General features: G+C 39.8%; 1 protein-coding gene across 2 annotated transcripts; it reads right to left on the bottom strand.

The window, feature by feature from the left end:
* Positions 1–567: 567 nt before the first annotated feature.
* LOC111222109 (pleckstrin homology domain-containing family O member 2-like) lies at positions 568–27351 on the bottom strand. 2 transcript variants are annotated; one of them, XM_022745686.1, is made up of 7 exons: positions 27155–27351; positions 11082–11231; positions 10631–10753; positions 6831–6935; positions 6631–6729; positions 3398–3715; positions 568–3311 (listed from the first exon to the last, which is right to left on the bottom strand). In XM_022745686.1, exons 1-7 carry the CDS (start codon positions 27161–27163, stop codon positions 2043–2045), a joined length of 2073 nt encoding a protein of 690 aa, XP_022601407.1. In that variant the 5' UTR covers positions 27164–27351; the 3' UTR covers positions 568–2042. The 2 variants fall into 2 exon arrangements, with proteins under 2 accessions (XP_022601407.1, XP_022601415.1); XM_022745694.1 differs by lacking the exon at positions 27155–27351 and adding an exon at positions 13081–13109.
* Between the last annotated feature and the right edge of the window lie 429 nt (positions 27352–27780).

Here is a 27780-nt window from a genome sequence, read left to right as displayed (position 1 = left end):
AGGGGCGGAGTCAGACCCTGCCAAGATGGCAATGGCAGAGCAGCTCACTCTGAGCTTCAAAACTGCTCTTGAGAAACCTGTGGGTGGCATCACAAAGACTACATCCATCTTTATTTACAGTATGTGGTTAGCATGCTAACTTCAGTAGATGTCGCCACAACACATAAATGTCCTTGACATAATGTCAAACTGTTCATTCTTCACATTCTCGTGATGATCTTAATTTAACTTCATTAATTTAACCCTAACATATGATAGTGTGTTTGCTTGAAAAATGTATTGATTAGCTAAACTGTTTTCAATTTTCAGTTTCTTCTTTTTATATACTATATATGTATATACGTATATGTACTGTATATGTGGCCAAACTATTAATTCTAGTTGGTTCAGCTGGGTTTTAAAAAAGATCTTTCTAAAAGACAATTAATCAAAACCCTGACACAAATAACAAACAATAATAGAGAGTGAACAGAAACAGATGTGTCATCTTCTTGAATAAATTTTGAGATGCTTTCTACAGGCACAAAAAATTATATTAAAGACATTAAACATGAACAGATAGTTTCCCTTTGTTTATTTGGGTGATAGCAAATTTTATCCAATAGCACAAAATGATATCTAATGTTAGAAAATATTTTTACATACTCTAAATGGCATGGCATATTTAAAATAGTTTTAAAAACTACCATCACATCTTTTAACAAATTACCTCACTGATGAGCACAGATCCCTCATCAAATGTAAAAGTGAATTGTAAGAGGTTTGTAAGAAATGTCTGCTACAAGCTCTTTGTTCTGTGCTATGTACAATATCAGTATAAAAACATATCATTCATTAAAAGAAACTGTAATCCTGTGTGGAGTAGCAGTTCTTCTCTGATAAAAAACATTTGCTGTAATCACATGATTAGTCTGAAAACTCCTGAGCTATTTACATCTTTCCTCCTCATCCACTAACAGCATGTGTTGTAAAAGTATGTACAGTATAAATTCCCTCATATAAACTGCCAGCAATACCATGCAATCTGCAAATAGGAGGAAAAGCCAAAGTAAACCATTGAAAGTTGTGTAATTTGGTATTAACACTTTTTAGTACTTAAATGTTCTCAATGTAACAGTACTGCTTGTCATTATGTTATTAATACTCAAATTAGCTTTCAAGTAATTACCCTTGAAAATATCTGATGTTTTATGTAGAAAAAAAATAAACAATACACAGTAGAACATTAAGCATTAGTTTCAGAGAAAGTTAAACTAGAAATAATTGCACTTAGTTAATTATGAGCAAACAGCTGCATGTGCTGCATAACAATCAAAAAAGAGTGACTTCCTGTCCAGCAATTGGCCGCTCACTGACCCTGACCCCCCCTCACCTGTCCAGTCCTCCAGTCTCACACAGCGCCTGTGAACTTTACAGTGATGATAGTGTCAAATCACCTGTTTTAATTCTCAGTAACTTTGAACCAGTAGGTTTTGATTTCAAACAGAAGAAGAAGAATAGCGGTCAGATTTTATCAGCTAGCTAAGAAGGCTAATGCTAACTCCATGAGTGGAGAGTTTATACCGTCATGAGGGGAAAAGCTTTTCAGATTAAACTGGGCTTGTTGGAGTGTAAACTTCCTAGATTTGACAAAGAGCAGGACAGAGCTGCATTCAAGACTGGCCTCCACACCAGGGGAAACAGTGCATAGTGGATGTGTTGTATTAGAGCAAACACTGTTCCTCGTGCTTTTCCTCTCGGCCCTGTACAGACCTGGTATTAACATCTGTCTCAGGTGATCTAATCACAGGTGGTCAGTTCTAAGTTCAGGTGTGAATGCACTCAAGACACATTGAGGACACATTTGAGATCTGATCACTCAGACCACATTCAGAGGTGGTCTGGACCACATGTAGCCACGTGTTAATGTAGGTCTAAACAGGGCCTAAGTGTGTGTGGAGAAATGCAAAGAGGGGCAGGCCTGCTGTGGCTATTTAATGTTGCTAAGCTAACTCAACAGGTGAGGGGTTTAGCAAAGTGCCAATTCCAAATCACTCTGACATTCACCAGCTCTTCCTGTCCCTGGAGTTCTTTGCAAGTTTCAATTTCTTGACCTCCCTGAGGACGAGGTCAGCCTTCTCCAGCTTCTCCAGGGCCTTGGCCAGCAGATCCTCAGGTGTGCCCTCCCTGTCACCTCCACCCTGGGACTGGGACACTCTGCTCAGGAGCTCGCCCGTCTTTTCCCTCTCCAGAGCCACTTCAGTCTCTAGTTTTATGACATCATCAGTAGGAGACCTGCCACACACAGCCACAGCTCTGGGATGCTGCCTCACCTGAGCACAGACGGAGGATTCAGACAGCAGGTCTCCGATGGAGGCTGACTTGGCCTTGGTGGAGGGTTTCAGAGGAGTAATGGGCTTTGATTGTGGACTCGGAAAGGCCTTGGATCCGACTTGAGGCTTGCTAGTGGCCTGTGTTGGCCTTAGACTAACTGAGATCTGGATGTTGTCCTCGCTGGTGTCCAACACGTCCAGACCAGCATGGCTCCCTCTCAGCACAGCAGTTGAAGCTGCCAGCATGTCCTCGCTCCCCGAACCTTCACTGTCGTCGTCTGAGTGCTGACCACTGTCCACAGATTTCTCCTCCGCCTTCTTCCTCTTCTCCCCCGGCAGACAGAGCAGTGGGCTCAGGCTGATGCTGTCAGATAGGGGGTCATTCACAGAGACAGCCACTGAGGAGACTTCACTCTTGGGGGGGGCGTCTTCCTCTTGAAGAGAGCTGTCTGAGGTATCTGAAGTGGTACACTCTTGTCTCTCAATGGGCTGACTTATAGCTGGGTTGTCTTCTGTGTGTTGTGTCTCAGGAGGACAAGGACTGCTCATAGTGTCCTCTGACTCTTCTTTAGGACCCTGGGCTTCTGTGCTGGAACTCTCATCACCTCTGACAGTGGGCACATCTTCCTTAGAAATCGAATGGTCAGCCTCATCTATTTCCACAGCTGTTCCTGTTGTCTCCTTCCTACTGTTCTCTTCCTTTTCCTTCTTCTCATCAGCTGCGCCTTGACCCTCTTGGTCTGGATCCACAGCAGGATTTGAGGGTTTGTTCTCTTTGGATGGGGGGGTGGGAGGGTGGGAGTTTGGCCTGGACTGTGAAGCTTCTGCCAGGTTGCTGGTGGAGCAGCTGGAGCTAGGTTTGTTGGGAGGGGTTGGTGGTGGGCCCGTCTTTTTCTTGGGGTCAGGACTCTTCTCAGTGTTGGCCTCAGCTGGAACCTCCTCAACAGGTGAAACACAGGACTTGACTTCTTTAGATGGAGGCATCGGTGGCTTCAGGACCTTAAAAACATTCATGATATTTTATAGGCCAAGTTATCCAAACAGAAATACCCTGTATGATGAGGGTTATACAGCAGTATACAGACCTTTTTGTCTTGGCCATCCTTATCAGGTTCATCCTCAGGTGCTGGACTGGGTTTAGCCTCTTTGGTGGGGGGCATGGGAGGTTTGATGACCTTTTTCTGGGGACTGACCTCTGACTCAGTCTGAGCAACCTCATCAGGAATTGGTACCGACTGTTTTTCTGAAGGTTTGCTGGCACTGGGCAGAGGTGTTGGGACTTTGACAGCTTCTTTTGGGGTCTCAGTACCATCAACGTTGTCTAATGGCATCCCATTGGGCATGACAGCATCCTCCAGGTCAAGATCCAACCGCAGGATACCATCGGATGACACCACCGCTACCTAGAGGGCAAATAAAACCACATAAAGATGAGACATTTTTAAATTTAAAAGCTGGTAAACCTTGAATTCTCAATTAAAAGCTAATAAAATGTTAATAAAGGCAATGGTGAAAAACTACAGGGGTGTTTGGGAGAGTGGTTTGTTTTTGTTTAATAGAGATACTGCTTTCATTCACTGAAAAATTGTACTCACCTCTGTTTTTTCATTGACTGTTAAGCTAATGTCAATGGTATGCAACACTTCTTGCATATATTTCAAATTAAACGCTTTAAAGGTGTAATGCGTAAGATCTGGCCAGAATTTTTGTTTAAAATGTTCAAAAAATGAACTAACACTATCAATAGTATGTGAAGGCGCCACAATGATGACATCATGACCAAGACCTCCATCTATTGTATTTCAGAGATATCTAATGAAATGAGCATGCTAACCAACTAGCTGCGGCTAGTGTGGTAATACCACTTTATGACACTGGATGCTGTGTGAGTCAGTGTAGCGTCTAGTCTGCCCTCAATCCCACGAAAAAGAACAGCTTCCTCCAGAGCTTGAAGTTACGCTACAGCTCTGACAAAAAAATAAAAAAATAAAAAAGCTGCCGACGAGCATCACAGAAACACAGAGATGTCTGAAGCTCCTACAAAGCGGTCTTCATCTCCACCGCTCCGACAAGAAACCATGTTCAAAGGCAAAGAAAAGAAGCAAAAAACAGGTGAATCAGCTCTGGATAAAGAGATGGAGTTTGATGCTGACCTGCAACTTTTCTGTTAGACAGGTGAGTAACATCTAATGTTGGTCTGTAGCGAAAAGTATCATTAGTGCAAATGACAAACCGTACCGACAAACACTTCAAGTGGCATAAATGTATGAATGATGACGTCGACCGACATTTTAGTGATTAAGTAGAATTTAGTCTGTTCTTGAAACCAGCGGGTTGAGAATCTGCTTCTTCCCCTATAGTTGTCAACCTGCTCCACTTTGCACCACTTGTCTATACCACTGTCATTATATCAGAGCCACAGTGTACACATTCATACTGCTGATTCATAACAATGAATATTCATACCACAGTTATACCACTGTCTAAACTGATCTAAACTAATTGTCCTATCACGTTTGTCTGTATCAGGACTGGAATTCCAGTCCAGTCCTCCCCAGTGATGGACCAGCACCTGCCTTTTCTTCTGCGTCTGGCCTCATCAACCATCAACAACCATATTACAGTAACACCTTGGAGTATTATCCCTGCACATATTGTCTATACTGTGATGTTTTGCACATCCTGCTCAGCAGGAGTTTTGTCAACACTTTTGTACATAGTTTTTTTCATTGTTTTATTTTTTTGTATGTATGTATATTTATCTTTTTGACTGTTGCAGTATTTGACCTTTTTATTGTTATTTCCTATACGTACGTTAAATGGATACGGCACCAAACACCAAGCCAAATATATCAGTAAAAACCTATCTGTCAATAAACCTTATTTTCTGATTCTGCCTTTGTGATGATGTCATCATCCCTTCAAGGGCGAAGAGGTGAAATGCTGCCCCCTATGGAGGTGCAGCAAGAAGCACGATCTTACACATTATACCTTTAATAAATGTCTTGAAGCTTAACAGTGATTTAAAAAAAAAGGCAAAGCAGAATCAATTCGAATTAATTTGTCAATAACAATAATATTTCTGTTAAAAAGTAATGACAAAATATAAATTATAAGTACATTATGAAAAATTTAAATGAAATCAGATCAAAACTACAGAAGCGTAATGCATTCACAATGCAAAATTTTTTTTCTGAATTAACGAGATCATATCATAATCTCTTAAAAATAGCTGATTTTTTTTTTCTTAAGTGAATGCATTACACTTCCATACAAAACCGAAAGACATTTTACTAAAAATGAAATATATATAAAGTAATAATAAATATAATGAATTAAATATATTTCATAGACTTAACAGTAACAATTTTTATAATTAGAATTGAAGTTATTTTTAGCTTTGAAAAAATATCAGACATGAAATCATCAACACATCAGTCAGTGAGTAGTCAGAGGTTCAGACAATCACATTCAAAGTTACTGTGTATGTTTGAACCAAGAAGAGACCCATTCTAATGCTGGAAGAACAGGAAAACTACACAGAGTAGAGATTCAAATCTAGATCTACTGAGGCTGCGTCCGCACTGATATATTTTATGATAGATTTTAAAAAATAGTGTTTTAAAATGAAAACAATGAGCGTTTTAGCACCATATCACAAATAATCTCCATCCATACTAACACACATGAAAACACATATCACATGACCATTCACTTGCACTGGGCATGTGCCAATGTAAACAGGAAGCAGATTGTTTACTCTGCAGATGGTTAGTGGCAGAAAATACTACAAGTGAGGAACAACAATGGCAAAAAGTAAGACCAGAGATTTCTTTGCTTGGACTGACGATGAGCTGGGACTGTTACTGAATGTCACACATGAGTATGAGGCGTCATGGTGGCGGAAAACAAAGATTGGAAATCATTGTTGTCATCTCAAAAAGGGTCACGTGATAGGAGCATGACAAATCAGGGAAGGATACATGACATGAGACCCAATCAGGAAGTTACTGTGGGTGTCTGCCTCATCGTTTTCAAAGGTCTCAGTTTCTGTCTGTCCAGATGCGACACAACCCCAGGGTTTTCAAAATAAAACTGGTGTAAAACAGGTCCTGCAGAGTTTCTGAAAATATCTGTTTTAGGGACTGAAACCTCTGGATAACACCAGGAGTAAAAGTGTGTGGATGTAGTGTGAGTGATGACTGACTGACACACACACACACACACACACAAAACACACACACACACACACACACACACACACACACACACACACACACACACACACACACACACACACACACACACACACACAAACCTCTTTCATGTGTATCCTGGTTGGTGGGCGCCGGTTGCGGTTCCCTTTGGGCCTTGATCGAGTGACATGCTCTAAGTTGCTGCTTTCATCAACCTTCACCTGTGAAAACATGAAGCTTCATCATTCACATGAAGCTGAGGGTGTAGAAACAGGAAGGAGTCACTGACACCTCCCACTCTGTGGATCACACACGAGTTTACCTCATCGAAGACTTTGTTCTTGGCTCGATTGATGCCGTCAGTGAGGGCTTTGATCCACGCCTCCTTCTCCTCTGCAGTCTGAGCCTGGAGCTTCACATCATGGCCCTTCAGCCACAACAGACCAAAAATACATACAGTCTATGTTAGGGAGCATTTACCTTTTTTTAGAGGAATAATTTAATCAGCAGTATTATCTATCTACGTATCTATCTATCTATCTATGATACACAGACCGTGATAGCAATCATTTTGTTTTGGATCCAGTACAAAGTAATGTCAGGGCCTGTATTCAACAACACTACAGAAGTGTCTGAAGCAGCAGCTGATGAGTAAAACAATTGTCTGAGTGTGAGCAGTGAAACACATTTATCAAGTGAATTCCTCCTACTTTCAGCCAAGTGTAAGGGCCTTCCTCCACACTTGTGGTGTTGTACTTAAGTGCTCGTTCACAGCCTGCCAGCTAACAGGCAAGACGTCAGCATTGAACCTCTGTGAGGTTGGAACCTCATAATAAAATGGTGTGAATACAGTGATAATACATGTCATGTCACTTTCAGACACGCACCCACACGCATTCAGTACATCACTCCTTCTCGTGTGATATTGCCTCTATACAACAGTTGTACGAGCGCCATATTAGTTAAATAAGCCACAACAGATTATGATTTGTTTGTGTTGGCGTAGCCAAAATGATGAATAAACAAACAGTTCCGCAACTGGACTGGTACTGGACTGTTGCTCAGCAACACATAAACATTGTCCGGACCAGCACAGTGCACACTAGCTTGCACACCAGACATCATTTAATACAAATGTTATTTCTGGAAATATTTTTATCTTTGCAAAGTTTGTTACAATCTAAGACAGATAACAACCATGAATGTAACGCTGATTAACAGTTATAAAACACCTGTAAAGCGGAGTGATACATGTAGTTAAAAGTCCCAGTGCTGTTATACTCTATATCAGCACTCATGGAATGACTCTTGACCAATCAGATTACTTGGTCGAAACTAACTGTTGTATAATGAGAATTATTACATTTTGACAGTGTTTCTATTTTAACTGGCACAACTTTCCTAGCCTTTAGTCACATGATGCTATTCAGCCAATCACTGTGACTCAAGTCAGTGAGTGAGATACACACTAACGACTTGAACTATACTTTATGTTCAGTGTATAGTCCTCCTTGAATTTAAATTGAACAGCCCTGTTGTAAACCATAATTCTGTCCTCACACCTTATTGAACATGTCACTCCCTACAGATTTTAAAGGGACTTTTAATTAACGTTAACATTCAGTTACTGTTAATTGAATTTGAGCCTCTTTCAGTATGAATTTTACATTTTGATTTTCAATATTTATCCCTCATCTCATGGTTTATTTGTCTTAAATTTCTTTCAAAATAAATGACTTACTCTATTTTGAATTACAGTATAAATAAAACTTAACTGTACATACATCATTGATGATTTTTGTTTAAGCTGCAGTTTTAGAAAAGTCCTGTTTTTATTTCCACATAAGAACCTGTTCCACTGTCAGTAACATCCCTGATTTCCTCTGACACTCTGCCTCTTCCAACATGGCTGACCATCTTAACCGTGGTCAGGCAAAGATAGATGGCCGGCTGTGGGACACACTGCTGCTACTGCTGCTACTGCCTTTGTCTCTCCAGCCTCATTCAGCCCCACAGAGCTGAACAGGGTTACCCCGGAGAAACCAAGAGACAGCCAAGCAGCTCTTCACATCCTGGTCACATCCACTCACTTCATTCACACTCAACAACACAACAGAGCACAAACTACCAACACATTCAGGAGCTCAGAGTTTCACAAACCAGGGTTGTATGGAAGCCTATAGGGGACCAAATTCAAACGATAATGTAATTCCACAATAGCATTTTCATTTTCCACATATGTATGTGTTATCTAAGTGAATAGTGGACAATATTCAAATGTTAATATAAATTTGATAATCAAAATGCAATATAAACAATTTAACTTAATTTTCATTATAGGCAAGCAATATTCAGGTCACAATGAAAATGAGAACGGCCTTTGACATTTCATTCTCAAACCTGTTCGAAAGTGGACAATATTCAAGTGAAATAAGCAAAACATCTGTTGCATTTTCATTTACCTTTCACTACACTATTTTGGGGTCAAAATGAAAATGCAATTACATGACAAGCTGAAAATGAAAATGGCATTTGACATTTCATTTTCAAAGTCTTAAGCTGCTCTACAGTGGACAACATTCAAATGCAATAAGCAAAACAGCGCCCCCAGCCTACTGCATTTTCATTTACACGTCACCACGCTCCTTCAACATGAAAATGAAAATGCAATCTGTCAAACCTCTCATCAAGGCGGGTCTTCAGTTCTGAGGTCAACCGTTCTCTGTAGGGGGTTAGGACATTAGACAAGTTACCAGATCCTGACTTTCACAGTCACTGAGCACTTGCCTATAATGAAAATTAGTTTAAATTGTTTATATTGCATTTTCATTTTCAAATTTAAATTAACATTTGAATAATGTCCACTGTTCAGCAGGATGTGACCTTGGAAATGAAATGTCAAACAGCTTTTCCATTTTCATTTTAATATTGTCCTAGAATGCCCATACAAGTATGTGAGAATGAAAATAATTGGTTTATTTCATTTTCATTTTCACTCAAATACCACATACATATGTGGAAAATTAAAAGGCTATTGTGGAATTACATTATCATTTGAATATAGTCCCCTATAGGCTTCCACAGGATTGTATTAAAATATAGGTTTCAATTCACAAAATAATGGTTTGTAGCAACATTTTCCCTCTTTACTTCCTTTTATTCAAAAAACATTTGGTTCAGCCTCAGTTCAGTGGCATGTACATCTTTATGTTTTTATGTGAAGCACATACTTCACCTGTATGACCCCATGAATTGTGCTATAGTATAGATACGTGACCAAAGTACAGTATTACTATAATCAAAAACACTACAGGTTCTAGATCCAGAACCACAGAGAACCTGAGCAGCAGTGAGTCCAATCTGAGTCCAGAAGATGCTGAAGGTTTGAGGCTCAGTTACATAAGGACTCTGACTCACAGGGGGGAAAGGGGGAAAGTGCCACACACACACACACACACACACACACACACACACACACACACACACACACACTCTGTGAAGGCCAGTTTAAGCTCACCTCTTCTCTATTTACACGACTACAGCAAAATTCACCATTTATACTGTATATCACATTTTTTCAAAGCTGCATTCTTTTAGTATTTCTGTGCATTTTAACACTTTATTGCTGGAAGGGTGTTACACAACAAAGGTCCTCAAAGCAAGGACATTGTGATTCAGTGATCCCTGGTAACCCTGGTAACCCCGGGCTCACCTTCCAGAGCTGCATTTGCTGATGATTTTGGCTACAAGATGCAAACACAATGATGACATGTTATGACCTCATAAAGTCGATATGGCTAGCATGTTAGCAAACAGTTGCCTGTTTAAAAATCCACCAGATACAGAGCAACACTATAATTTATTTGTCATGTCTGTGTCACTAGATGAAACTCAGTCCGGTGTTCCCTCTCTTTTAACTCTGTGTTTAGTCTCCTCCTGAGGGAAATATCTAAATGCTCCACTATGTGGAGTCTGCTATACCATGGTGACTACACATAGAGAACATAGAGAGCTGTAACCATGGTAACTTGGTACTGAAGTATCGGTTGTCTTCATATCTGTAATTTGATCTGCTGTTGTGTTGGAGCTGTTATGCAGTTATAATAAAAGTTGTGTGCTCACCTTATTTCCAGACTTGGCTGATCGAATCAGTATGAGCCTGTGCTTCTTCTTGAAGGGGCTCTTTAATTCATGACATTTGTCATAGTTTTCAAGGTCAACCCTCTCTAAGCAGTTCTGCAAGTCCTGCAACACAAAGTGTGGCACCATTGACTGAACATCTGTCACTCCAATTAAAGGATAAAGCTGCTTGTCAACCATCAACCTGTTAACCTTACTTCATATAGTAAAAGCTCTGCATTATCCTGCCTTTGTGTCTGTGTTCAGGTCCTCTCTTTCTGTTGTTCTTTCATTTTATATCAATGAATCCCAAAAGGAAGCAGAGTCAACAACTATCCAGCAGTATGTTTTCTTTGTAGCCACAGTCTGATAAAGATGTTTATTCTGAACATTGGAGAACTTGTGATTTTATGAAAACACAATATAAAAGATAATGTAATATGGTGCAAATTACCTCATTTTCATACACCACAATCTCTGTCCTCTCCACATGGATGTAGCGGTCCTTATAGCTCACCAACAGTCTGCCAGTAGCTTTCTTCACCCAGCCGGCCTTACCCAGGAACTTTGGCTCTTTACACTGGGCTGGGTCCTCTTTCACACCCTGCAATGACACAGAGGAAGGAAACCACACTCAAAATACACAGCCGTGTACGAGCAGGGTGCAGATTACTGTGTGAGGTACTTTCATTTTTACCATTGTTACTAAATGATATCGCACAGTATAGCTGTACTAGACTGAGGGTATTGAGTTGATAGTTTACTTTACCAGTATATTGTAAAATCTGGGTTTTATGTTACAAAAGTGCTGATTAAACTTTGCCAGAGAAGATGGAAAGAAGCTTGATGAGTGTTGGCAGCTCAGATCAAACCAAAATAAGTTTGTTTGGATCAGAGTTCAGCAGATTTGGTGCTCCCACAGTGACTGCACATTGCTGACTGTGTGTGCATGCACATGAGTACAAAAGGTGTAGGGGGATGACATTTATACAGTTTGTACCCAAATACTGAATGAAAAGATGACAGCCAGTCTCAAGAAGCCTGGCAGGAGCAATTTTCCAACGTGACAATGATCCTAAACATGCTGCAAATATCACACGGGTTTTTTAAAGAGCAGCTCAGCAGAATCATGACAGAACATCCCAGACTGGTATCATCCTCCTCCTGGAAAATCAAATATACAAGATACTAAAATAAAAAAGTAAAATAAATGTATCTTCATCCATTACGGTTTAATCAGTCAAATTTTCCTTTTTTTACAGATTGGCTTCATTCGTCTTGGGCTTTGGCTAAAACCAATCAAACTTTATTAAATGGACAGGATCTGTAGGGCCTTGTCTGGGGCTGGACTGGCCCTGAGAGCTCAACACATGCAAACAGACTAAACACAAACAAATTCAGAAAACCTAGTCATCAATTTGACAACTCAAACACGCTGCGTAGAGCTCTCAGGGCCACCGTAGTTTATTGTATTTGCATGACACACAGGAAGCATGTGGTGCATGTATAAGTCATTAGTACACATACAAGAGACAGATGTTATCAAGGCAGAGTAGCCTGGATGTGCCAATAAAGTCGCTCCTCTGAAGAGGTACAACACTTCAACACAACATAACAGAACATGAGTGAGAATGACATTCATGTGTGGGCGGATTTGGCTAAGATGGCGTCATACTAGTGGCAGCCTGAGCTCGCCCAGAGACAGTAGAGAAACTGAGATGCTTCATTTCCGTTTATTTCCTGTATCTGTGTCACGTGGGTTTCTTCACCTCCCGCCCCTTTAGGAGACCAGCAGTAGGTCACAGATTATCACAGATTCTTTCGCTCCATAGTCACCAAAATAAGTATTGGACCCAGTTTTCACAAGCCACACGTCTTCAGAACATTCTGACATCAAAATGAAATTTTTCAGACGAACAGATACGGAGAAAATTTACTTTATTGGAGACCTGCCTCTGTCTCAGTGCCATACCCCTGCGAGATCTGTCAGCTGCCAACATCGTTTGCCAACCGATGACCAGATGTTTAGATGGACCAGAGTTATTTTTGGATTGAGTTACTTATACGTGAAACCATGGATTAAACTTTGAAACTTAAATAAAACATGTTTCATTGCTTAACAATTGCTAAAACAGAGTATTAGCCTATTAAACTGACTGCCTATTAACTTTTTACACTACCGTGTTTTATTGTCTATTGTTGTATTCTTTTGGCAGGGACAAGTAATCCATCAGTTAGTGTTAAAAATGCCTGAGCTTTGTGCAGCAACAGGCTGTAATAACAAGAAAAACAGATCTGTCTTTTCTTTCCCAAAGGATGCAGAGAGGTAAATCTAGACAGGGATAGATTTTAATATTAGCTACTGCCACATTTCAAGCCAGTTGCCTTCGCTTGAGGGAGGGGTCTGGGGACAACGCCCACGTAGGAGACCAGAACTGTGTCCCATTTCATACCATTGGTGCTTCCTGTAATGTGGTATCTTCTGTGTAGAGGATCTTTGGCTTGCCTCAGACAATGTCGCCCATCCCCTCCAAAGAACTCAGGACAAACTTAAGAGCACATTCAGCAAGTCATACAAACCTGCTGTATAAGGGAAAGTCACAGAAAGTCATTTCTGCCTTCAGCAATCAGATTCTATAATGCATCTCTTTAATTTATTTAATGCAAAAAAGAAATCCACATATAACAAATGTATTTCTGATGCACACACACGTTAATACATGCAGACTCTTGATCTGTGGATGTTCTTTTTTGGTTCATGATTTCTGTATTTTATTGTATTTTAACTCAACAGATATGACATTTTAATTTCCCTACAGGGATTAATAAATCTATCTATCTATCTATCTATCTATCTATCTATCTATCTATCTATCTATCTATCTGAATTAACAGGAGCAAACACTTTCTGTTCAGGTATATGCATCTACTGAAAACAGTGTGTGTGGCTTTACAGTGGCAGCAGTGACGATATAACATTATTTGTTCTTTGCAGCCCACATATTGAGTAAGTAAGTGTTTGAGGGAGTTTTAATCATTTCTAAAAGAACCACCAACAGTTTTTTCTTTCTATTAATATCTACTCTCAGGGTCTTGGGAACTGTGAGCAATCACTTCCTAAATTTTAAGCAGAAGTTGCTCTTTACAAAGTATATGTGATAACGAAAGATGTAGAGATGTTCCTACAAGACTCTCAGCGACACAGTCCAAGTCTAGGACGATGTGCCCGTGTGACCAGTTCAGCTCTATGGCTGCACAGAGAACGAGTGAAACCCCAAGTTCTGCTTAAACCTGTGGTGTTACTGTAAACATCGTTTGGAGTGAAAGGACTCGGGCTGAGGCCGCTGAACGTCGGCAGCTCTCACTTCTTATCAGACTTTTTTGTTTATGAAAACACAGTGTCTGTGACACATCTCCTCTCACCTCAGACTGCAGCACCTTTACTCTGCATATTAGTCATATTTATTTTTTTTACTATTTTATTTTATATTTAAGCTGTTTTACTGGTTTTGCCTTTATATCTATTATTACTTTCTGGGATGTTTTCCATTTAATACCACTTTTATTTCTACTTTAATTTCTGTCTATTTATTCTATTTCTACTTATATTCTGGTTGTACTCACTTCCAAAATCTCCTCTCTTTTAGCATTTTATTATTTTATCTTTAGTATTTGGCCTTATGTCTGCTTTTTAATAGTATTTTATTATTTTATCTTTATCACTTATCATTATCTTTGCTTCCATTTTTCAGTGTTTTTCACTTCCTGTTATCATTGTCTTAATATTTATTGTTTTTTATCATTACTTGGTATCTATTGTTCTGTGTGTAAATGGGTGTGTCTGTTTGTTGTTGTGTGTGTGTGTGTGGTGTGTTGTGTGTGTGTGTGTGTGTGTGTGTGTGTGTGTGTGTTGTTTGTGTGTGTTGTGGGGCTGGAGGTTGTCTTTTTGTTATTGCTTTTATTTTGCTTTTTAAAGCACCTTTTGTTACATTCATACATTGTTTGATAAATGCTGTAAAAATAAAGTCTGATTAATTGATTGATTGATTGGTTGATTGATTGACTGATTGATTGATTGATTGACTGAAGTTGTGTTAAAGAAGTGTAGATTCAGTGTAGATTGTGGAGGATGGAGTGTGTGGAGCTGTTGATTTGTACAGGTGTTCCTATTATTTTGTCCACCTGATTTCCATCAGTGAGGGTTGGCTGAATAACAGAAACACATCTGTATAATGTAACACAGCTCAACAGCAACACACACTCCATGCTCCACAGTGTTGGGTCTACACCTCTTTAACTGAACATTAGAGCCTTCATGAGGAGAATTTACTGCAGCTTCAGACGCATTAGTTTGTACAGAGGAACTGAAACTCAACATTCATAATGAAACAGCACAGTGAGCTTCTGTGTTCTACTGGTACTTTCTACACAGTGGAAAAACATGTCACTGTGTTCTGGGTATGAAGGAAGATGTAAAGAATGTGTTTAAAAAGTTCACAGGAGATACTAAAGATCTTACAGTTCAGTTCAGTCACCTGAGTCCTTTACAGACCAAGGACCACAACCACTAAAATAAAACTCACAGACCACCTAACACCCCAAAACCAATAGATCCAAAATTAACAGAGACGTATGAACACTGGCCAGATGTCATCAAACACACCACGAGTCTTAATTATGGCAACTATATTACTGGTAAAACTCAACATTTATCTGCTGTGTCCGTTATGTCACAGCTTTCTTTTAATTGACCCGGTCCTCAGCCACCGGACCATGTCAAAATAAATGTTTGAATTTACATATGAGCTGATTTAATATTGAAAACAACACATATTCAATAGTCACTACCAGGCTTGGTGGTCACTCAAAGACAGTTTGAGACACACTAAATTTAAAACATGATATCTTTACAAATTTACTCACGGTCCACCAGGGGCTGCATGTGCTCGGAGTAAACTTTGACAGAGACTCTCCTAAAGGAACAAACTGTTTACAAACCTGAACCCTGACCTAAACCTGGTTCTAACCTAAACCCTAAAACCAGGTCTTAACCCCCAAACAGCCCTTTGAAGTTGTTCTCACAATGATGGCTTCAAACCAAAATCTGTCCACACAACCATAGAGACTTTCTGGCAGCAGCAACTCTTTGTGTCTCTGTTGCTCTAAATCTTTACTGAGTTCCTCTGTTTGATCAGTATAATATTATAATGTTACATTTTAGCACAAAGCCTCATTTTGATGTGCTCCAGATTCCCTGTTAAAGTTCCTGCATTATTCTGTTAATACAAACTCGACACTTCCTGTATCCTTCTTTTCTTAACAAGGCTTTTATTGTGAAACATTTGCAGAAATGTGTTGTGGAAAACTCTGCTATCTTTTTATGTGAAGAGACACAGTAATGTCCCTGTGCATATCCCTGACGTGTAATGTCACTGATGACATCACAGAATATTTTTCAATGCTCACAAAATATTTATCATTTAATTTATTTAATGTAAAAAAAAATCCATTTATAAATATATATTTTTGATGCACACACACGTTAAAACATTTTACTCTTGGTCTTTGGATGTTTTGTGATTCTTTTTTGCTTCCTGTTTCTGTTAGCACCTATGAAAATACACCACAGGTATTCTTCAATGTATTAAAAAACTGTCCTGACCATCTGTACTCCAGGGAAAGAGAAAAGAAAACTAACAACTGACAAATGAAAGTAGTGGGAATTTTCCATTTGCCACATTGGTTGTACATGTCACTGTGAATTCATACTCTCATTATGGCATAATTGAACACAAATGTCTAATAGGATAAAATAATGAAGTGATGATGTTTGATATCGAAGAGGTCAGAGGTCAACTTCACTGTGACATCATAATGTTCTGCAAACACACGTCTGGACATTATTCAACACTGTAACTCAGGAGGGAGAGACTGTGAGCATATTTCCTGATACTTGACTGGTTGTTGGAGGAAACAACCATGAGGAGGTGATTCTAGTTTGTAAAGATTAGAGAGGGTGAATTACAATAAACAAAGTTTTATATTATAATAAAGTGCTTAATTTTAGAGAAGTGAAATATAAAGACAAACTTCTTCTTTGTTGTTAACACATTTTCACCCCTTTTTCTAACAAACAAACTCAACACGTCCTGTTCTCTTTCTTTCCATCTTATGTGCCACTTTACTCACACAATTCTCTGACTACTGTCTCTCATCTCATCTCTTCTGTGTGTGTCTCTCATTCACTGACTCGAGTCACAGTGATTGGCTGAGTAGTGTCATGTGAGCAGTGCTGCAAAGTTTAGAGAAGCTGCACCAGTTAAAATAAAAACACTCCGACAAAATGTAACAATTCTCAATAATTCATAGATTTTAGGTCCAGGACCAGATAGAATGGTTTCTGGGTCTGGATCCAGACCATGGTCTGTCTATTAGTGACCTCTGTGCTATATTAATACTGTGACAGTATCAAAGCCTCAGTCCACAGAGAAATGCACACAGCCTGTATTCAGGAACTGAGCCTTAAAACCAGCCGTCAGGACTTCTGGAACATTGTGATGTCATGTTATCTGAATTATCTAATCACTAAACCAGAGGTCACTAATAGACAGACCACAATCCAGACCCAGACCCAGACCCAGGTCCAGACCCAGTTCCTGTCCTGTCTGGACCTGGACTTATAAACTATATATTATTTAGAATCATCAAATTTTGATGGTGTTTGTATGTGTTTGTATTTTAACTGGCACAGGTTTCTGGTCATGTGACGCTACTTAGCCAATCATTGTGACTCAAGTCAGTGAGTGAGATACACACACAGGAGAGAGATGTTAAGTGGGGATATAAGAGAGAAAGAAAGAGAAGAGCATGTGCTAAAGCTTCTGTTGTAAAGATGTGTTGAGATTGTTTATTATTAATTTAGTTGAGACAGTTGGTTAACTGTTAACAGATCAAAGAAAGAGAAAACAGAAAATCAAGAAACCTGGAAAGCCAAACTACACTTTTTATTTCATTTTGTAAAATTAAGTGCTGTATTATAACTTCACTTATCTATCTATCTATCTATCTATCTATCTATCTATCTATCTATCTATCTGAATTAACAGGAGCAAACACTTTCTGTTCAGGTATATGCATCTACTGAAAACAGTGTGTGTGGCTTTACAGTGGCAGCAGTGACGATATAACATTATTTGTTCTTTGCAGCCCACATATTGAGTAAGTAAGTGTTTGAGTGAAACAATTGAAACTCTAAGTGACTCAGTAAGACATCAACTGATAATATCTCATGACCTTTCCTGTTTTAATGATTTTAATTATTTATAAAAGAACCACCAACAGTTTTTTCTTTCTATTAATATCTACTCTCAGGGTCTTGGGAACTGTGAGCAATCACTTCCTAAATTTTAAGCAGAAGTTGCTCTTTACAAAGTATATGTGATAACGAAAGATGTAGAGATGTTCCTACAAGACTCTCAGCGACACAGTCCAAGTCTAGGACGATGTGCCCGTGTGACCAGTTCAGCTCTATGGCTGCACAGAGAACGAGTGAAACCCCAAGTTCTGCTTAAACCTGTGGTGTTACTGTAAACATCGTTTGGAGTGAAAGGACTCGGGCTGAGGCCGCTGAACGTCAGCAGCTCTCACTTCTTATCAGACTTTTTCGATCTCCTCTCACCTCAGACTGCAGCAACTTTACTCTGCATATTAGTCGTCTACATGATTGACTACTTGTCCACAGATTGGTGGTATGTGACAACATGTCACCTCTGTTCATGAAGGGGCAGAATAAAGAGCGTGACTGCAGCAGCTGCTGGACAACAACAACATCACACCCAGCTGGCGGTTTAGGAACTAAAGCTAACTCAGTCTAACACACAGTGCTACACTAAATGAAGGTTATAATGTTCTGTTTGTGTTGAAGAGACCTTCCTTTTACTCTGGCTTTTAATTGAATTTTATTTACTTATATATTTTGAGCTGTTTTACTGGTTTGTCCTTTTATTCTATGATTACTTTCTGGGTTGTTTTAATTCCCCACTTTTATTTCTACTTTTATTTCTGGCTATTTATTTTATTTCTACTTTTATCATAATTCTTTAAAAGCCTCTGTTCTGTAGTTATTACTGATTACAGCTGTTATTATAAAAGAAGTGATTACTATGTTACTAGTATGATATAACCACTGGTATGGACCTTTGCGTCAGGAGATTTTACAGGACCTCTTTGGATTCTATTTGAAAAGCCCTGCTCTAAACTGTAGTAGAATGGATTCAACAGTCACGTCAGTTCTACAGAAAAAACACAAATCACTTCTGCTAGTCTTTAGTCTGTTAATAACACTTAATGTTCTGCCAGAAAGACAGAAAATCACAGTTTACTTTAGTGCGTGCACATATACACATGAGCTGATGTGAAAATCTAACTCAGCTGGAGAGTACAGTGACAGCCTGTAGGTAACGTGTTAGAGGGGGTGGTCTGAGGAGCTCTGTGGAAAGTGGGTCGCCATTGTGATCTATTGTATCTGCAGTGAATCCAAGCTGACAACACTGCGTCTTCCAGCCTCCATGAAGCGTAAGACTTGTCTCAGCATATAGATGTGTGGAGTAAGCACTGTGTAAACCCTGATACTCCTTCATCCCGGTGACTAAAATACTGACAAGTGCAGGTGTCTGCAAAATCCAAAGCCTTTGTTTCTGTTGGAGGAACTTCCACAGGATATCTTTTTTTTCTTTCCTAGGATTAGGTGGGAGGTCATCGAACTGTTTTTCCACTTTCACTGTAACTGCAAGTGTGTGAGCTCGGTAAACAGCAGAGCAGCTGCAGAGGGAGGAAGGCCAAGCAGGGAGGAAAGACACGGCAGGCAGAGAGTGAGAAAAAGTCTAAAGCTGCTGTATAATACAATGATAGTGTAACTACTCTCCAGAGCTTCACTGTGCAGTCCAGAACCCTCCCCCCCCCAGTGGCCTTGGCATGCCTCTGACATGGGTGGACATGGAAATAAGTGGATGGGGTAGAAGATTCAGAGCAGTGCAGGGCTGACCACACGCCTGCAGCCGAGAGGGAGAGGAGGGGCGGGCGGTTTCCATTACTCAGGCCTCAGCTGACTACTACAGCTCTACGCTGTGATATTATATAGTAAGTTCAGACTCACACAGGAAGTCTGCTCTGCACTGAAGCACAGACCTTTTACCCGACGCTGCCCACAGACGTTTGTGCAATCTATTAACTGTCTTATCTGCGGTGCTGTGGTGAACACCAAAATGGATGAACAGTCATCCAACATTGCGCAGATTAAAATAATTTGCAGAGACAAACAGTTATGAAATGACAAGTGGAGGTGTCTCATGCAGGCCTGCTTGAGGAAGAGTGAAGAGAGCACAGTGTGGAGGAGACACACCTCAGCACACATGTGTTTCTGATGAAGTTTTAGGTCAGGGAGCATCTGGCATTCATTGATTTTCACGCTGACCTGCCCAGCTTGAACTCACCACAAGCATCAGTGCAGCTCACACTTTACCCCACTAACCCCACCCCACCGTCACTGCTCAGAGAAGACAGAGTAAAGACATGAGGATCTACTTCCTGTATTGTGTCACTGCTGATGACATTGTTGTCACAGCAAAATGTGCCTCAATAAATGACAGAGCTGTCAACGCCCTACAACAGATCCAGCCTCATTCACAGGACTGTGTGATTTCTATGGAAGTCAATCATTGCACAGAGTCGGTCCTGAAACCTTCCTGCTCACAGAAAGGCCTCTGTCCTAAATATCACACCACAGAACAACAGCGGAACTGAGAGCTCAAATGTGTTTGCTAACAATAGGATAAAGCCACTGACATAAATGAAATCTACCATCCATTATCTTCTCTACTTCACTGTCAGGTGAAGATTCTCAGAGTTAGACATAAAAATTTCATTAAATTAAAACCTTGGGCTGATCTTATGATTCAGAGCTAAACTTTAAATCTCATGTAGGGCTTGGATCCAAATCTGCTTTTTTACCATCTGAAAAATATTTCTAAAGTGCGACTGTTTCTCTGTCTGAGTGACACTGAGAAACCGATGCATGCTTTTATATCCAGCAGACCTGACTACTGTAATGCTCTCCTATCTGGTCTACACAAAAACGTTAAAAACCAGCTTCAGCTGATTCAGAATCTGCTGCCTGAGTCCTGACCAGGACCAGAAGGAGAGAACACATCACACCTATTTTAAAGTCCCTACATTGGTTTCCTATCAGCTTCTGTAGTGATTTTAAAATTAATTTACTTTTTTTTTTAAAGCACTTGGTCAGCAGACATGTCCCACATGCTTCCGCTATATGAACCAGTGTGGCGCCTCAGGTCCTCTGACACCAGTCTCTTAGTTGGACTGAAACCTTTGCTTTTATGCTCTGGGCCGATGGAACCGTCTCCATGAGGATGTGAGAGCAGCGTGAACTTAAAACAAACCCCTGCCATCTGGCTTTTAATTAAATATGGTTTTGAGTCATTAGTCACTTTATTTAATTTTGTTTTCTTAATTTAATTATGTTGTAAATTGTATTTTATTCTATTCTATCTGATCTTTTTTTAATTAATTTTCTTCTGTTTTTTGATTCAATAGCTTTTCTACTTCATTGTCAGCTTTCTGTCTTGATTTGTCCTTTTCTTTGTAGCTCATCAGTCGTCTGTGAAGCTCTTTGAACTGCACTAACCTGTGTGAAAAGTGCTGTACAAGTAAAGTTTGATTGAGTTTAATTGACTTACACCTGAGACTGTATCAATTTTGTACTTCTATCTTTTAAACAAACCATCAGTATTTAAGAGGGTTCACATGTTCGGAGCCAAAAGAGAAACCTGATCTGATGACAGGGTCAGAGGTTGCGGTGGAGTTTCACAGATCAGAGGAAATCTATTTTTATGTCACTGTCATGACCATGAGAACATATCTGCTCATATATCACTGCACATTAACACCAACATTCTTCTTATCCTAACAAACTGAGCCTGTTGTCATTAACACACAGTTGTATCACATACTGTATGATATGCATTGATGTAGGAGTCATTACAGACAGTGTTGTTCATGTTCATGTTCAATTACCATTAACAGCAATTAGCATTGCTGTAGTTATAAATGATTAAGAATGAAACGCATCAACATAGAAAATGACTTTCACTATTTTTATTGGACATAAATAGAAATAGATAATATAAACTTAATGAGCCATGAATCTCTCAGACTCATGAACATTCAAATATCATTTTGACTTAATAAGATAAGTGAAGAGGACAAAGTTGCACCAGTTTAGTCAAAGACTGTCTCTTTTGGAAGTTGAGACCTGATTTGATCAGGATATTAATAAAAGCATTTTGATTTATTTGTGCGCTCACTGTTAATAAATTAAACATCACATTTTTAAGCCTCAGCCTCACATCCATATGGCTCCTCAATGGTCTCATTCGTTTGCACTAACACGAATATTTTGGCTTCATTAACTCTCAGGTTCTGACACGTCAGATAAATAAAGGAAAATGTTTGTTTTATGTAGAATCGGATAGATTTTTTTAATAATATCATATTGTTGTACTTTATGTTCCAGGGGTTTTTGTAATAATATAATATAATATAATATTTTATAATTATATTATATCATATTATATTATATTAATATATTATATTATATTACAGTAGGGCAGACTGTGCAAAACTGTATGAATAAAATATATCTGTCTATGTAACAGCTGTCAAAGTCCTGTTTTTTACTTTCCTTCTCTCCTAAAGTAATCGTTGGTTTGTTAAAATAGATTCTAGCTGTGTATCATTTTGTAAAATATGCTAATAAACAACATCTTCATGTAGTGGTGCAGTACATGAGGAGAGGTCTGATCCTCATGCTGGTCTCCAGTCCTGTCTTCAAGTTTTGAAACTGCATCACTCAGTCCGTCCTGTCTTTAGCCTCTTTCTCTAAATGTCTCCACAGTCTTCTGCTGGTTCTTTTAATAGCTCGTTACATCACTCATTATCTTCAGTCTAGTTAACTGACTGACTGACAAACTGTTTGCATGCAGGAGTGTATTTCGATCTGTAGATTTACAGCTACTACAGTACAGTACAACATCCCAGAGGTCCAGGTAATTTACTGAGTCCATACTGTAGTTCACTGTAAATTTGGAGGAGCTTAGGGTGACCTGATAGCCGAGTGGCTAGGGCGCATATCACATGGGCACAAATACCCAAGAAGTCGAATCCCCAGTTCAGTGTCTCATTTCCTGGACCAACCATCCTCATAAACAGTCAGACATGATACGGATGATACAGAGCCAGTTACAAATTCATTGTGTTTAAACTGTAACAATTACTTCATTTGTTGATGTTGGATGCTTCTCAATTATGATAATCTGCTGCTTCTTTTTAAGATAGATGATAGTGAATGATATACTTTATGGGCCAAATAAAACATCATCACTCTGGGACGTTGTGATGGATTCATTCGATTCATTGAGAAAATAATTGGCAAATTAATTGATAATGGAAGAAATTGTTAGTTGCAGCCTGAGCTGTGTTATTATTATTTAACCACTGTTCATTAGTGGCACATAACATAATAAAGGCTCGGTGATTGAATGGTGCACAGGTTTGATGTTTGATGCTGATTCACACTGTTGAAATGCTCCAGGTGTCAAGAACAGTTTACTTCCTGCTCTTCATCTCTATGTGTGTGAGACAGTTCTGGACAGAGACATGTCCTGATGGTAAGACTGATAAAGAGTGAGAGTTATGGAGTAACACTAACAGTATTTATATTTCATCCTAAATTAACCCCATGTGCAGGAAGTTGAAACGGGTAAAAAACATTTTTCTCATCTCTCTGTCTTTGAGGACTTTTGTCCTGCAAGGACACACATTCATGAACACACTCATGCATTCACTATTGAGAACTCTGTCTTTTTCATAAAGGAATTTTTCCCAGAAATTATGAGCGGTGCCCCAGTAAGACACATTCATTGTGAGGCAGAGGCCTCGATTATGAGAGAGGGTTAATTGTTTTGTGCGTGACACATAATGTGGCAGTCTGTTTGGTCTTGGATGAACGGGTCAGGCAGACACGTCACACTGTGCACTCTAGGTCAGTGGGATGGCAGTGAAAGGATGACTCACAGACATATGATCACCACCAGTTGGAGGTGAAAGATGAAGGAGGTGAAGCTTGAAACGACAAATTAAAAAAGTAAAGAAACAGACAAGCGCTCAGCAGCTGTGAGAGGGAGTTCGTCTGAAACACTCTCCAGTCAGAAACATGTCCCTGCATTAGATACAGATCGGCTTTAGATATTAGAAAACAACATCCAAACAACAGGTTCAGAACAATAGAAGTCTTTTTATGTCAGGAAATATAAATCACAAACTGCAGCTACTGTGAACATTTGTCTATTTTTGGACATGTTTTATCTCTGCTTGGTCCTGAATCACCTGTAGAGCTGCACAATTAATTGAAATATAATCAAAATCACAATATGGCCAAGTGCAGTTTCCAAATCACAGGGGCTTCCTTTGTTTTTGATAAAGGTAAAATATGTCACAACATTGTTGCGCATTGTTGGCACCATAAACATTGTGATGCTACAGTACGGAAACCGAGAAAGGCCATATTCAATTTTTTGTTCAATTTTTTTATCCGTTATCTCGCAATAACAAAGCTCGTTATCCCGCGATAACGAGATGTTATCAGGAGAAAATGATATTGATTGAACCTCATACACTAAGTCTCAATAACACTCCTCCTTAGCAACAATCCTTAGTAACTCGTTAGCTGAGGGCTGATCTGAAAATGATCTTGTATGAAAAAACACAGTTTGAGTTCTGCCCCTGATTGAAATATTCTCTGATCCGTTGATCAATGCGCTGTCCTGACATTTCCACTTTACAGCACTACAAGATCCCATCTGCATCTTATCTCTAATTAACAAAGTCATTATAATGAGAAAACAAGCTTCGTTATCTCAAGAAAATAGGATAATATCTCATTATCTAGGGATAACAAAAATAATAAAAGATAATAGTTTTTTGTCTCTGGATAACGAGCCTTGTTATCTTGATATAATGGGATAAAAAAATATTTGCAAATATGGTCTTTCTCTGCTTCCGGACTTCTGGACTTAGCCTACAAATCATATTCTCCAGACTACAGATGCCCCGATTGATTGCTTTGAATGCTTCTAGTCACCGATCATCTTAAAAGCGATCACCTATGGTTAATGCTCCGGTGTCTGCGGCTGACAGAAGCACTGTGTGCTGTGTAGTGTAGTCCCACCTCCCACCTTGTTCACTGTGCCGACGAGCGACAGGCCACGAAAACAAAACATGTCGGCCGTGTGGAACTTTTACAAAGTGTGTGAGACTGATATAACCGCCATCTGCAATGCATGACAAAGATGATTGGTATCGACCCATAGACCCATAGATGATCAGTATCAGTATTGACCGCAAAAAAACACGATTGTGGCATCCCTACTCCAGACATAAAGGAACATGTTTGTTTGGTACAAGCTCCAACAAAAATTACATCATTGTTTTTCAAAATTTTCAGTGAAAGTGAAAATGCAAAAATAATGATTCCAACTGAAATTGTGACTCATCGCAATATCTGCCAAAATAATTGCAATATGATTTTTTTGCATATCATTCAGCCCTAATTACCTGTGAACATTAATACAGGCTTCATTCAACAAACCTACACAGGTACTGCAGTTTACCTCTGTTCCTTTACACTGCCTGCCTATAAGCTGGAGAGATATTACAAACAAGTTTATGTCTCTGCCCAACATGCATGATTAACAAAACTCTAATGATAACGATGGTGGTTTCTAAGCAAAAATAAATCTAAATTTCAGTGCGACTTTAATAACAACATCCACAGACTACATCTAGCCTCACAGACTACAGTTGTCAGTGTTGAATAATGACGCTGTCAGGCAGTGTCACACACTCTCACACACTGTGGGAAACCCCAGCCAAACTGGACTGGACATCATTTAACAGTTAACGTTAGAGGCAAATAATTCATATGACAAATAATGGCGCACACACTGTAACCGTTTCCATCATGTCATCCCTCCCTCTGCAGAGTGAAGAGAAATGCCAAAGTCACTGTGATACTGTTGTAACAAACTAAACTAAAAGATGTCCCACTTCAGACAGCTGTTGCCAGATGTTAGACTGATGTTTACATCAGGTATTCAGTTGATATAATGACTCAGAGGTCTTAAATCCCACTACTACCTGCTGCACAAATACAGACTCAAATTTCAGTTCACAAAACACAACACTGATACAGGCAAAAGGTAAAGTGCAACCTCTGACAGGCATCAGTCAGACTCCGCCACCCATGACCTGTGCTATGACCTGGTAGCAACTTTCTTTAATGTGATTAACACCTTAAACACTATATTCTGATTATGTCTCTGCTATGATTGGCTCACTGTGATCACGACTTGCCAACAAACTTATTTATAAGGATGTATTCTCTCAGTTCAGATGTGGGCAGTCTCATGGTTTACAGCCTACACAGTCTGGACTCAAGGGTTGTTTTAGGAAAAGGAAGAAAAGCTGCATTTGATTATCAGATTCTGGATGGAGAATCCATCTGTTACAGTGAAGGGTGGGGTGCTGCATGCTTGAAAATCTTTGCAAGTACTTCCCTGATTACTGTAGGTAACTCAGTTTGTATGTGACTTCCTTTTTCTCATCACTTGCTTCCTCAAAACGCCAAACTTTCATTGAAGTTGCAGCTCATCAGGTTACAGTACTATAGGTTAGCTGTCAGTACACATAGCCACAAATCTCATCATAATAATGATGAGTAGTTAACACAGTTCTACCGCCCTGTACATGACATGTTAACAATCTCACTGTGGAAAATCACTTTTTATTTGTGTCATATCAAACCCTTCTGGTCCTTTCGGTTAGTGTATACCCCGATACCTCCCACTGAAATGTCACTCACATAAGAGCTTTACTGGCATTATTATGGAGCCGAATTTAATAGGGGACCCGTCTGACTTATTCGAAGTCTGAATTTCTGTTGTTAAAGTCCTGTCTTTACACCTACACGGTTGCGCTACATTAAAATGGCAGATTTCTAAACGGAGTTCGCAGCTCTCACTTCAGTCCACGTCGCCAGTCGTTACTTATGGAAGCTGACCAACTAGTTGATGCGACAGATTGACAGGTGGGCAGGTGCAACTGTGCCAACTAATGCTGGTTGTAGCTGACTGCAGCAGAGACACTGGCATCTCTGTAAACCCCCGACTAACTTCTTCCTCTGATGACTGCTTCATGAAGCCCGACACCCTCCCTCTCTCCCCGGGCCCTGACTGTGCTCTGATGAGCTGGAGAGTGTTTAAAACAGCACAGTGAAAGTTTACTGAAGTGTTCACCCTCACTAAACATCTCCACGCTACAGTTTACACTGCAGAGAAGAAGAGGGTGGTATAAAAGCGAAGCGGTGCACACAGAGAGGCTGAAGCCACTACTCACATCTTCCATGATAAAGGACCAGGATCCGTTATGTGAGAGTTGACCAGCCTGAAATCACTCGACGTCGCTTTATCCCCGCCGCAAACGGTTCTCTTCTTCTTCTCCGGTGGCGTTGGGCAGCTGACACATTTCCCCCAGCACACGTCAGTGTAGAAAATGAGGAACTGTGGAGTTTGGTCTCGTCTCGTTTTCCTCTTCTGCTTCAGAGAAAAAAAAAGTTCGAAGAAAAAAGTTTGGTTTCCGGTTGAAGCGCCTTCACACTCTTCAATCTGTCGAGGAGGAGCAACGCTGAGCCTCATCTCAGGCATCCGACGTTAAAACTTCAGCCGTGACGTCACAGCAGAGTTTGACCAAAAGTTTAAGGTCTGAGCTGGAGGAGGAAGAGCAGCAGCTGCAGCATCCTCTGAGTCCTCCCACCAGGGACCCACTGTGGACTAAACCCAGCACCACAACATGGAGGACCCGGACCCGGACTAAAGTTTTCACACTTATTTCTCAGCCTTTATCTGGGGCACAGTGACTGATGAGCATAGTGGTGCTGAGGCCTCTCCTGTTACGAGGCTCAACACTTCCTGGTGCAGTAGGTGTGGCAGATCCTGGGTCAGACTTTTATTGTGTTTGAATAA

This window comes from Seriola dumerili, unplaced genomic scaffold (genome assembly GCF_002260705.1).
Source record: "Seriola dumerili isolate Sdu_G_001 unplaced genomic scaffold, Sdu_1.0 BDQW01000003.1, whole genome shotgun sequence".
NCBI lineage: Eukaryota > Metazoa > Chordata > Actinopteri > Carangiformes > Carangidae > Seriola > Seriola dumerili.
This window is presented reverse-complemented; position numbering and strand designations above follow the sequence as displayed.

Coding starts and splice junctions, on each gene's coding strand:
- LOC111222109 (XM_022745686.1), bottom strand. Junction 3,716..6,630: donor CCAGGATACACATGAAAGAG/GTTTGTGTGTGT, acceptor TTTGCCCTCTAG/GTAGCGGTGGTGTCATCCGA. Junction 3,312..3,397: donor AGGATGGCCAAGACAAAAAG/GTCTGTATACTG, acceptor AATGTTTTTAAG/GTCCTGAAGCCACCGATGCC.